Here is a 12,687-nt window from a genome sequence, read left to right on the forward strand (position 1 = left end):
ACTGCCATCAGGGAGCGCCAATGGAGGGTTGGCACATGTTAAACAGTCTGCAGACTTTTTAGGGTCTAAAAAACCGTCTGGTGTGCCGGATTGAACCCTGTGACGGGGTACACTAGTGACCAAAGCAACGCACAACAGGAAAATTGCTTTGCATGTAGACTTTAAAGAATTAAGTAACAGTAATGGCAAATACCACACAGCAGACAGATATCCATCTTCAGGGATCGGAGCAGACATGTGCCTGAGACAGGATAGCCATTAGAGAAGATGAATGCAGGCCCTAAGTATTGCTTAACTGCAGTCATTGTTTAGGTAAGTGGTGCGCATCACAGCGACATCCATTTAAATAGCTGGAAGCCTTTTAAAAAAATCTTAAATGTGCTCTTAATTATGTCCGTGGTACTGAGGTTGTGGCAGATTGCAAGTATGTAACAATATTACTGAAAATAACACATTTTGTAAAGGCGCTGCAGCAGCATATGGCGAAAGTCCCACAGCTAATGTTTCTACAGCCGGCGTTACTTCAGGTAAGATCTGTACAGTTTCTCTTCAGAGAAATTGAGGACAGATGGTGCTGCTTTAAAGAAAAAGATGGAAAATGGACACACACACACACAGACACACACATACTGGATCGGTGTTGTCATGGCGGCTGCAGGTCTCTATGGTAACCAACAAAACACAGTCAAAGAAACAACATTATGGACTTAGAGCTGATAGGAACCTGATCTACCTGCCGGTGTCGTCGGAGATAAACAGTGGGGTGTTAATGGAACAAAAATCTAAAAAATATAACCTCTGTGAGCGTGAGTGTGTGTGTGTGTTGAACAATACACTTCATCTCGCATGCTGCTGAAAAGACAGAGAGGCTGTGTCCTGAATATGTCAGCTCGACTCCAAAGGCACCAGATAATCTGACGTCACACAGCCGCACACACAGCCGGTGAAACCGAAGTCGGGTTTTCAGAAAGATTGAAAATCAATGTGTCTTAATGACTGTGGTCTGCTGCTCATTTCATTAACTTACACACACACACACACGCACACACACACACACACACACACACACACACACACACACACACACACACACACACACACACACACACACACACACACACACGGAAGCAGACACAGGGCTGTAATTAATAAAGCACTGATATTAAAATGATCTTTTCTGCAGAGCTGCAAGAACGGCCTCATTGTTCATAAGTGCGAGCACTTTTGTGTCTTTGTGACGACTGAATTGAATTTCAGACCTCGTGAGGACGAGAAAGGATTTTGTGGAAAGTAAAGTTCCATTTGGAAAGTGAAAATTATCAAAATAAATTACCAAAAATTGAGGACATTTAGTTCACAATGAGGCCATTATAAGCCCTACGTCCCCTCTAAAGGAGCATTTTCTGTAAAAAATGAAGAATTTTGCTTTGTAAAACAGAAAATGTGGACATTTATTGAAAGTTAGAAGCGCTTTTAAAACAAGTGCATTTCAGGAAATTGGAGATATTTGGACAAATACAGCATTTTTTTAAAGAAAACCTTATTTTTGGAAAAGATACATTTTCAAAAAATGTTGGTATTTTCCTAGAATATCCTCATATCTAGTAGTTAGTGGGGTTAGGTTCATTGGTGACTCTAAATTGCCCACAGGTGTGATTGTGGGTGTAATTGGTGGTACCCCACCTCTCACCCTGTGAAAGCTGGGATAGGCTCCAGCCCCCCCGTGACCCTGAAAAGGATAAGTGGAAGAGATTGGATGGATGGATCCTCATATTTAGTGGGACATTAGAGAAAAGTGATAGTTTTCTGAAGGTGACGGCATTTTGGAATTCATCCTTTGTGTAAGACAATTTGGTTACACATTTTGCAAAAATTTAGAAAAGTGGGGATATTTTTGAATGTATTTAGCTTTTAAAATGTGTCCTTTGTAGAGAAGTAGTAGATTTTTCTATCACATGGGCACATTTTGGAAAAGTGGAGATAATTTGGGAAAGTGAATCAATGCCGAGCAAAGATTTTTGGGGGAAAATTTTGTTGGACATTTTATGCAAATGTAGAAATTTTGGAAAAGTAGCAGCTTTTAGTGAAGTTGGCATATTTTTCAAGAGTACATTTTTAGAAAATTATCATTTCTGAATGTGTTGTTTTTACCAAAGTAGGACATTTTTGTTAAAATGTGGATATTTACGGGAAATATTTTGGAAAATTGAGTCTAAAAATACTTCAAAGGCACCAAAAGCAGGTTGTAAACATGTTTACTTCTGCTGTAAAAATGGGAATTTCAACCCAAGAGTCTGTGGGCACAGACTGGAGCGAGTGGCCGTCAGAGGAACTGCAGTTTTTGTCTCATTGGCTTCATTTTTCAGCCTGGGAGGCTAGATTAGATTCAGGTTTAGATTGCAATGGTTAAGATAAGAAGCCCTTGAATACAGTGAGAGTCCTCGCAAAGACATAAGTACATTGAGTGTGTTAAAGTGATGACCACACAGCTGAAATATGTGAAATACCAAGACCAATTGAGAGACAGAGAGAGAGAGATGTGTGTGTCTAATGTGCTGATTTTCCATTAAAAGCAGCCAGCTGAGCCCAAGAGAGCAGCATCATAAGTCATTGTAACGCACACACTCTCTCACACACACAGAGGCAGGCAGGATAAGAAATGAAAGGAGAAAGTGCTGTTGAACACACACTGGCGCCACAGATGACAATCACAGGCGATGCTGGTGAACGCAGCTCTTATCTGCAGCTCGTACAGTGGCAGAGCTCCAACCTGTCACATCTGACGCTCACAAACACTCCTGATCTCACACTCACGCCACAACTGAGCCTCCAAGAGGAGGCACAAACACGACTACTCAAGCATCAATACCCAAGCACCAAAGTCACTACATTTTGAGCATAAAACATGAAAACCGTGTGCATTTAAGCCATTTGTTGCATCGCTTTTTTAGCTGGGCATTCAACTGTAATGTGTTTGTGCCCCTGGGTATGAACATTTTTAAATAGCGTTATATTCACCGAGTATAGGCATAGAAAGAACAATGACCTGCCCTTTCAGAGCACACCTGTATTCATATCCATCCAAAAAAGCCTCTATGCCAATTTTATTTGGAGTCTGAAGTCAGATGAAGGCCCTCACAGCACATTTGTAACATCTGGACCTATAATTTGTTTTGCAAATGTGCCACCACTCCACTAACAAATATGCGTTTTGTAAGACACACACAGGCTAGTAGCTGCTCGTGTGTGTATGCTAATGCTAGCATAAGCTAACTTCTACCAAAAGATGAGGCTGAGGATTGTTGGCATATCCGGTCTAGCTGAAACCATGAGTGGTCGTCTTTTCTCTTCTCTTTAGGTGGTGGGACGTCTGTACTTGTGGTTTCCTCCACACATGAAAGTGATCTGTTTCCCCCTCTCATTAGCTTCCTCACTGTTAAGCACAGTCTTTGATGTGTCACACTCCCATAATTTGAACCATCCAGCAGCTGGTTCGAGGCTCCCTTTAGTCAAAAGGAATTTTCCAACCTTAATTTTTTAATTTACCTGGTGGGCAGAGCGCTTCTGCAGGGCTGTTCTTTGTCACCAAGGACCAAGTAATTCTGCTCATAACTTTTATGGATATAGTTTCCAAGTGCAGCCAATGGGTAAAGGGTGTAAGCTTCATTGGCCACAGGATCACATTTCTGCTCGTGTCTGATGGTGCGGTCGTGCTGGTTTCAACAAACAATGATCTGTGACTCACACTCGCTGTTTGGGATTAGAATTAGCAAGTCTGAGGTCATGGTTCTCAGTCAGACGAGGGCGGAGGGCTCACTCTGGGTTCGGAGTGAGTTGTTGCCCCAAGTGGAGAAGTTCTAAGTATTTCGGGAACTTTTTCAGGAACTTCACAAGTGAAGGAAGGAGAGAGCTGAAGATTGAAAGATGGACTGGTTCAGAGTATCGAGTGGAAACTTTCTGCTGTGGTAAAGGGAGGGCTGAGTGCAAAATCAACGCTCAGTGTATCCGGTTGATTGATGAGTCTACCCTCTATGGTCGTGAGTTGTTGGTAGTAACTAAAAGAAGGGAGACTGTGGCAGAAATGAGCTTCCTCTAAAGGGTGGCCAGACTCTCCGTTAGAAATGAAATGAGGAGTTCGGCCATTCAGGAGGAACTCTACTTTTCCACATGGAAAGGAGGCAGTTTAGATGGTTCAGGCATTGGACGAGGATGCCTCCTGTGCAATTCCTAGTTGAGGTCTTTCAGGCATTTCCTACCAGGAGAAGGCCCGGACACCCAGAGGATGCTGGAGAGATTACATGTCTTGGTTGAGTTGGGAATGCTTCACTGACACTCCAGAAGAGCTTGAGAAGGCGGCCGGGGAGACGCAGGTCTGGGTGTCTCTGCTGAGATTGCTGCTCCACAACTGAAGTTACTGACTTGGCTTGAACAATATTCAAAACAAAGGCGTAATTGCAAAAAGCACCTTCCCAGGTTAATGACTAGGCAACCACATTTATAAGTGAAAACGATCTGCCCGGACTTCTGAGGAGTTTATTTGCAGAAAAATCTGTACATTTTTAAAAAGAGATGTAAAGTGTAGATACTGCAAGCAAAGCCTTTTCTATAGAGTTTTATTTCTTCAAATTCAAATGTTTAGGTTTAAATTTAATTTAGTGCTACAACTTCCACAAACTTGAAACTGTAACAACTTCAGAGACTTTTAACCGTCGTTCTCTTCTTTCCTATTCACTGTGCTGTCTGTACAGTTTATATAGCTGTTTGCAAAGATGTATTATTTCTTGCTTGCTTGATAGTTTGTTTTTCCTGCTCTTTAAAAATATATAGTGATGTACAGTAAGTCTGTACAGTACTGCAGGGCCTGAGCGTTACAATAAAGCCGACCCACGGCTGTGCTCTGTGTAACCTGCCTTCCCTCTTTGTCTTTTTAAAGCTTCTTACGTGTGTCTATTGGCTTTCTGGGAGCTGCTGAGCGCTCAGATGTGATTGTGTGATCTATGTTTTGTGTCACTTGGCTTGTTATTCAGAGTAATTCACTGGGAAACATTTCTCCCACCGGGACAATAAACTCGGGTCGATCTTAATTCTTGTTTCTTTTTACTTGTCAGTATTTCTCTTCCTGCTCCTGTCTGCTTTCTTAGTGTCTCTCCTCTGTCTCTCTCTCTCCTGCTGGGTCTTAATGTCACAGAGCTGGTGGACACACACAGAGTATGTGTGGCTCTGTTGTCCCCATGGTAACCCTTGTGGTCGCTAGGGATGCCACTATGGGGTCAGAGGTGCTTGGCAACAGCGGCGTGAACGTGTGTGTGTGTGTGTGTTTCTCTTTAAGAGCTGCTCATGCAGTACGTTGAACTGCAGTTCCACTGGTGTCCACTGGGTTCTGTGTGATTAAATATAGTGGACTTAAAGTGGATGGAAACCTTATGATTCACAGTTGTTATACCTGTACAGGTGATCTTTATCACCACAGATTTGAATGGGACATTTAAAACGAGGCTAATCGGTTTTTAAGTGAGACAAAACTGGCAGTTTGGGCCTTAAATGAAACAGATTTCATTTAATCTGACTGTTACAAACTGAGTTTGTAGCTTCTATATCAAAGGCTTTTCCAGAGGCCCTACACACTTTGATAAAGTGAACATTCACACTTTGGATAACTGAACTGAAACGTAGTTAGAGGCTGTACAGAAAACATCAATCAATCTAAATGTTATATAAATCAGCCTATATCTTCCAAGTCGTCTGATATGCACCATTGAACAGCTTCTGGCCTTGCAGTGGCAGTGCATTAGTAATCTAGGGGCTAAAATTGTCCACACTGTGGATAAAGGCGTGCCTTTGCTGCAATGACTCAATTTATCTTTAAATTTTAACTTAAATGTAACCCATCTTTCTAAATCTCTGGTGCCAGTCTTGGTTTCACACTGGTGTTAACAAGCTGAGTTGTATGTGCCAGGTGAAACTGCTCACAGAGATGTATGGTCTTGGTAGAAAATCTCCTTGCTGTTGCTTTGGTCAGTAGCAGACTGCCACAGTCCCCTAAAGTTTGCAAACGCCAACGACTTGCTAAGCTTTCACTACAGCCTGGTGGTGAGTTAGCAGGGCAGCTGGGTGCCACAGTAATCCATGTAAATTATGGACAACTGCAGGAATCTGCTAATGTCCAAGGAGGTTGTGACACAGCACTCTACTGGTGACCAATTTAACCCAGTCACAGCCATCAGCCCATAGCAACGATTTTCAAATCGCTTTGTGAATACAGTGGTTCCTCGTTTATGGAAGTTACGTTTTAAAGATAACCCGCGAAGTAGCCTACTTTTACAAATATTATAGATGTTTTCAGGCTGTAAAACCCCTCACTACACACTTTATATACTTTTCTCAGACAGCCATCAACATTTTCACACTTTTCACTCTTGTTTAAACTCTCAAAGTTCAAACCTTCGTAGAAAAATAACTCCAGTATTATAGAATGAAACTAAAAGCACCCACAGTTACCTTTGACAGTGCAAAACGTTTCGTTGACATTGTTGTGTTGGTTGGGGAGAAGACTTACAAACATACAGTACAGTGTACAGAAGACATGGCACCAGATTGATTGACAATGGTCTACAGCCAATCAGGAGGCAGAACACAATGCGCTGTTTAAAAAAAAATAAATAAAAAAATCTGCGAAACAGCGAGGCCGTGAAAAGTGAAGCGTGTTACAGAGAGGGACCACTCTACACATTTTCTCTCTAGCAACTGGGCGTAGCCAGGAGGTTGCTGACTGGCGAGTAGTAGTGATGTGTTGGTTGCAAACGAAAAGGCTCTTAGAGCCGCCTCTTTGAAGTAAACGACGCAAGCCAGCTCTTTATTGAGAGCCGTGTTTTTTTTTGTTAGTTTTTCTCTTTCTCTCACCCTCTCTCTCGCACTTTTTTTCCACTTCACTCCGCATGCGAGCCTTGTGCTTTGTGCTGGGAAGAGGGGGGAGGGGTGGTAGTTACACTTTATTTTCATATTTTAATTTATATTTAATTGTGTTGTGGTTTGAAGTGTTTTGTGTTGTGTCACTTTAAATTTGTTTAAAAGGAAAAAGCTGAAAATTTAAAGGTTAAAAGTTGAAATGTAAATAGTTAGTTTTTGTATTATATGATTTATTTATTACATTTTATGTGGCGTGAATAAATAAAAGTATATTTATGGTGGCCCCTAGAGACAAAGCCCTCCGCGTACAAACTCCGAAGCGCGCACAAACTCCGAAACGCGTACAAAACACAACAAAAGTGCTCCAGGATGCTGGGTGCAGTGTTGAGCTTTTGTTACCTCGTGGCTACACAAGCCAGGAAGTACCAACGACCGGATTTGTTGTGTGGTAGTAACAGATAAATTATTATTATTTTTTTTTAATTATTTGAATATATATGAGTGCTTGTATATAAATACACAAACAATACACATATGCTTTCAATTGTGCAATTTAAGTGATCTAGGTAGCGAGTAGTGACTGTTGCCGAATGTAGCCTCTTATCTCTCTGTTGTTCTTCTTGTTTTCCATTCAGGTTGTCTAGAAGACTGACATGGTCCACAGGCATTGCATTTTCCACATGAGTTCTCTACATCACCAAACAGGAGAGCACAATATAGTGCACACATAGGGATGTATTATAAAGAATATTTGTAATATACCTTTGTATGCATGTGTTTATTTTGGAATGAATGGAATGAAAATACTGGGTTTCATTGTATAACTTGAATAACTACGAAATAATTGTTCATCAAGTACTGACAGAACTATTCAGACGTTTTACTTTTTTAAAGTGATTTATTGTAACAACAGTACAAAAATATCGGCAATCAAAATAGTCAAAGAACTCGTGCTGCAGAAACATATATACATTAATTTATCGGACGATAATTGATTAATTAACATGGATTTTGCTTTAATGATGCAGTTAGAGATTGTTTTACTTTAATTCTACACTGATAGCGGAGTTTGATTTAACACAGTGATACAGCCAAAAATACCACAAGCTTTAAAATAAATGGTATGCTGTATAATACAAAATATTTGTACTTAGTGGCCTGAGGTTGCAATCAAATTTCAGTGGGTTGGTGCCACCTCATGCCCACAGCATGGACACACCCCTGGCCACATTATAACCCAGCATAAGGAAATCATTTTAGTTCTTCAGTAAAAGCACTTCCTCCACCACATTCTGCTTTAATAATATTGGGGGGGTGAAAGGAATAGGACAGAGGAAGGAAAAGAAAAATGATAAAGGAAGGAAATGGGAAGAGAGATTGGAGAATTAATGGAAAGGTGCATGTAGAGTAGGAGGAACATAGCAGGAAGGAACGGGGGGAAATGAGAAGAATTCCCTTTGGAATAACTGCGGGCGAAGATGGAGAGACAGATGAGGAGGTACGCTCTTAAAAAAATGAGATCATTTACCATCCACTGTCACTTCTCATCAAGCTTTCATCTATCAGACGTGCTTCCACATGTAAACTTTATCACATGATCGTACATCAAACCCAGACCGACCGGGCTGAAGACAACCCGCCATCATTAAAACAAAAAATCCTGCGATAACACACGATCATTAAGCTAAGGTTACTTCCTGTTACCTTCATTAGATACAAAAATTAGGCAAAATGACTGACAAGGGAGTGTAATTATAGACTTCTATTAATTTATTTGAAGTGTTTTCTTTGCCTACTATCATTTATATGTCGACTATAAGCTATTTTTGAAAATTACGACAGTATTTCCCCAGAGAAATTATAAAAAGGGAGAGAGATGGTAGTTCAATAATCTCGTACAGAAATATGTAAAGAAAATCTGAAACATATATATCTAAACGGCAGCTACTCCACCCGGAGTCGTTGACTCATTTTTATAGTAAAGATCTGCACAAGTCAGTGTTTTTACTGAGACAAGGTCTCCGTTTTACAGATGTTTTTATTACTTTTTAATTACTATTTGGTAAAACAGATTGGGCAGTCTTGTAGGAAAAGCCAGTAATATCTCAGAGAGGAGACAGTCTGTGCTTTGGGTCATTTATAACAGGCATGTCCTTAGGAAGGCTAATGACATACTGGACTGTCTGAATCATCCACTCCACGGGGAGTGTGAGCTATTGCCCACAGGCCATCATGTAAAACACCACATGTCTCTTTTTTATTCTGAGGACTACTGATACACTTAACGGCAAGTTACACTCTGACCATATTTCTGCTGCTACTGTGGCATGTGTGCACTTTCTTTGTGTTTATGCTAAATTTTAACAGTTTACACGTAACCCCTGGTGTTATATTACAAATAACCTTGAACATTAAAATGGAATTTATTCAGTGGTGGGATGAGCAGAGAAAGCGATCGTGTAGCCTGTGTGGAGGCTGAGTGTGCGTTACCAGGCTGGATGTGGAGCTTCATAAATCTTATTTTGGAGTGAATTCACCAAACCTTCTAACTGCCTTGTAATGGCTTTAACAGTTGACACTATATATCATATGAATGTTCCTTTGTTGATCAAAAGGAAAGTTTCATGTATGTAAGGGCCTGAAAATAAGTGCCCTTGCTTCTAGGAGGACTTTTGTTTCCCCAAGATTGACCGCTGCAAGGGGCTGGGGGGCAAAGGATCTTTGATGGCAGGATCAAAACCACAGCCACCAAAAATCAAACAAACAAACAAACAGGATGTACAAGTTAGAGTAACAATGTCACTGCATCTCTACTGCAATGGTAATCCTGTCTGAAAGCAGTCTTAGACCGTGCTTTTATTTTGAAGATTCAATTGTCTGCATGAAGAATGTTAGAATAGCAGGAATGTGTGTGTGTGTGTGTGTGTGTGTGTGTGTGTGTGTTTCTCTTGTTGCACTAAATGGCCAATTTCCACTGGGAATAGTAACTTAATTAAATACAGACAGAGACACACACACATACTGACCATCTGTATGTAAGTGTTGTGCTGTTGTCTGCCATAGTAGCGGTATGTTACTGCATGATAAGTGTGTGTGTGTGTGTGTGTGTGTGTGCGCGCGCGAGGTGTCTTTAGGGCAGCCTCGCCGACAGGAAGACAGATGAAGGACAGGAAATGAGCGCGAGCAGACGGACAACAGTTGGTTTGTGTGTGTGTGTGTGTGTGTGTGTGTGTGTGTGTGTGTGTGTGTGTGTGTGTGTGTGTGTGTGTGTGTGTGAGAGAGAGAGAAAAGGCGAGTGTCATCTCACTAAAGGACAATAATCAATCTGTGGAGTCTGTGTGTTCTTGTATGTCTAGTTTTGTGAGGACAGATTAGATTTGATGTTTGGATATGGGAATAACTTCAGTGAGGGACCTCACAGAGATAGTTTTGCAAACGTATGTGAGTACATGTTTGTGTGCATGAACTAGAGTTAATGAACAGTGAGCGTTTTTAAGGTCCTTGAAATACTTGGCAAATGTAGAGTTTTTTGAAAGGTATTTCAGGGAAGCAGACATTTGTGAACGCTCCTTTTAAAAAAAAAAATGTGGGCATTTTAGAAAAATAGCAAAACCTTGGAAAAGTGTAGAGCTATTGGGAAGTGTGGATGGTACTGGAAAAAATGGAAAAATGAAAAAAAATTAAAGATTTTAGGAAAATTGTTCAAATATTTTCAGAAAGTGGAGATCTGGGGAAAGTTTGGACGTTTTGGTAACTTGGTGACTTTTTTGTGAACTGTGGATAAATGTCTGGATACTTCTTGGGAAAGAATCGGTATCTTTGAGGAAAATGTGGACATTTCAGGAAAGATTTAGAACATTCTCAATTCTCTTAGATAAACTTTTGAAAGGCAAATAAAAAAGCAAGAAAACTGTTGGAGGCACGTGTAGGCAATTATAGGAAATAAGGACATTTTTGGGGGCAGTTTGGACCTTTATGGTAACATGGGGATATTTATAAAGTTTGGGGACTGTAGGATTGTGTAGATATTATGGTAAACTTGGAACATATTTTGGGGTTTTTTCTGGGAAAAGATGGACACTTATGAGAAGTGAAAACCTGCCAAGAAAATATGGGCATTGAAGGAATTGTGGCTAATATGGGCGCATGGATATTTCAGAAAAGTGTGGATATGATTTTGGGGGATTTCAGGAAATTAGGAGCACTGTTAGGTTTACATGAAGTTTGTAAAAGAAAGGACTTTTTTTGGACAAAGTTGAAAGATTTCAGAAATAAATTTGTTTTGCTTTGGAAATTGAAAGGAGGAACATTTTGTGAGAAAATGTCCACTTTTTTAGCAAATGTGGATATTTTGGGAAAGTGAGGACATTTTCAAGAGGAAAAGAAATATTTTGGAGAAGCGGTAATTTTCTGGGAATGTGTTTTAGAAAGTCTGACTATCTGTGAAGTGCGATTTTATCTATCTTCACAAATTTCAGGAGCTATTTACTGTTCAAGTCTCGGGATCTGATCAGTTTATAACCAGATTAGGGTCAAGAGCTGGGGACACTGATGGTCCTCACACTGACAGAAAGACCAACATGAGTGTGTGTGTGTGTGTTAATTCAATCCCAGTCAGACACATCAATACTGGCTCTCCTGAAGCGTGACCTTTGAACTCTGGAGGTTCACCATCATCATTCTAGACATACACACACACTAGACTGTGTGTGTGTGTGTGTGTTTGCTGATGCTGCAGATGTGTCAGAGTCACCTTCAGCTGAACACATGTTAGCTTGTTTTATACTCTCCTCTCTCTCTCACTTGGCTGCATAATGAGGAGCAGTGCATGCTGGGTCATGTAGTGTATCTTACCGAGGTGTTCTGACACTGAATGCAGGAGGAGTTGAAGCGGACGGCGGGGATGCGCTGCACTTTTCCCTGGATGTTAAACACGCACTCGTAGTTTTTCTGACCGGACTGAGGTTGGGGAAGGTTACGAGCTCTCAGCGTGATTGGACGAACCATCCCGGCTGGAACCAGGATGTCAGAGGTAGGGATTATCTGAGGACAACCCTGCAGAGAGGGGGAAAGGGGGAGGTGGGTTAGTACACAATCATTTATCATTTATGACAGGCGAATGGAAATCAGCCCGGTGTATGATGATATATGTCATTATTAGAGAGAACCGTTTCTATTTTATTCACTGTAAACTATTGATCTGAGTCAGCATATGTCACTGTTTACAGGTACAATAACATGTTGCTCACTTTAAATACATCTGTTTTTAAAGTTTCCTCACTTTACTTTTTCACAAATGCTCATTTCTTTTCACAAAAGTACACTTTCTAAAAATGTCCCGACTTTTGAAAAGTGCAAAATGTGTTAAAAATATTAATAAAAAAAAAACATTTTCCAAAATGTTCCTGTTCTCATTTTATACACGTGTTAACAAAATATCACTTTCTCTCTCTTTCAGAAAAAAATTTCTCTAATGTCCATGAATGTGCCCATAATCCAAAAGTGTCCATATTTATTCTTGCAGTTGAAATTTGGACTCCCAAACACAGAAATACATCATCTTTCTCTCTCTCACACTCACACACACACAGCTGACAAAGGCAGATAGCTTATCTAACAATCTGTCATCACTGAGTGGGGACAGAGACACTGTAACAGTGAGTTTGTCTGTGAGGTCAGTAATGGACAGCTGGTGACAGATCCAAACTTCCTGCGGCTGCTTGAAACACACCCCCACACAGTGTACACACAAACACACCCACACCCACACACACACAGAAT

General features: G+C 40.7%; 1 protein-coding gene across 3 annotated transcripts in view; it reads right to left on the bottom strand.

Annotated features, from left to right (window-relative positions):
• plxna3 (plexin A3) overlaps positions 1-12,687 on the bottom strand; it is a 157,530-nt gene that overhangs the window by 25,626 nt on the left and 119,217 nt on the right. For all 3 annotated transcript variants that reach the window (XM_087833900.1, XM_087833902.1, XM_087833901.1), the window contains exon 13: positions 11,761-11,961. In XM_087833900.1, coding sequence (XP_087690026.1) covers positions 11,761-11,961 — 201 coding nt within the window. The remainder of the gene's footprint in view (positions 1-11,760; positions 11,962-12,687) is intronic.

Source organism: Neolamprologus brichardi, chromosome 20, assembly GCF_056152115.1.
Source record: "Neolamprologus brichardi isolate AB-2024 chromosome 20, ASM5615211v1, whole genome shotgun sequence".
NCBI lineage: Eukaryota > Metazoa > Chordata > Actinopteri > Cichliformes > Cichlidae > Neolamprologus > Neolamprologus brichardi.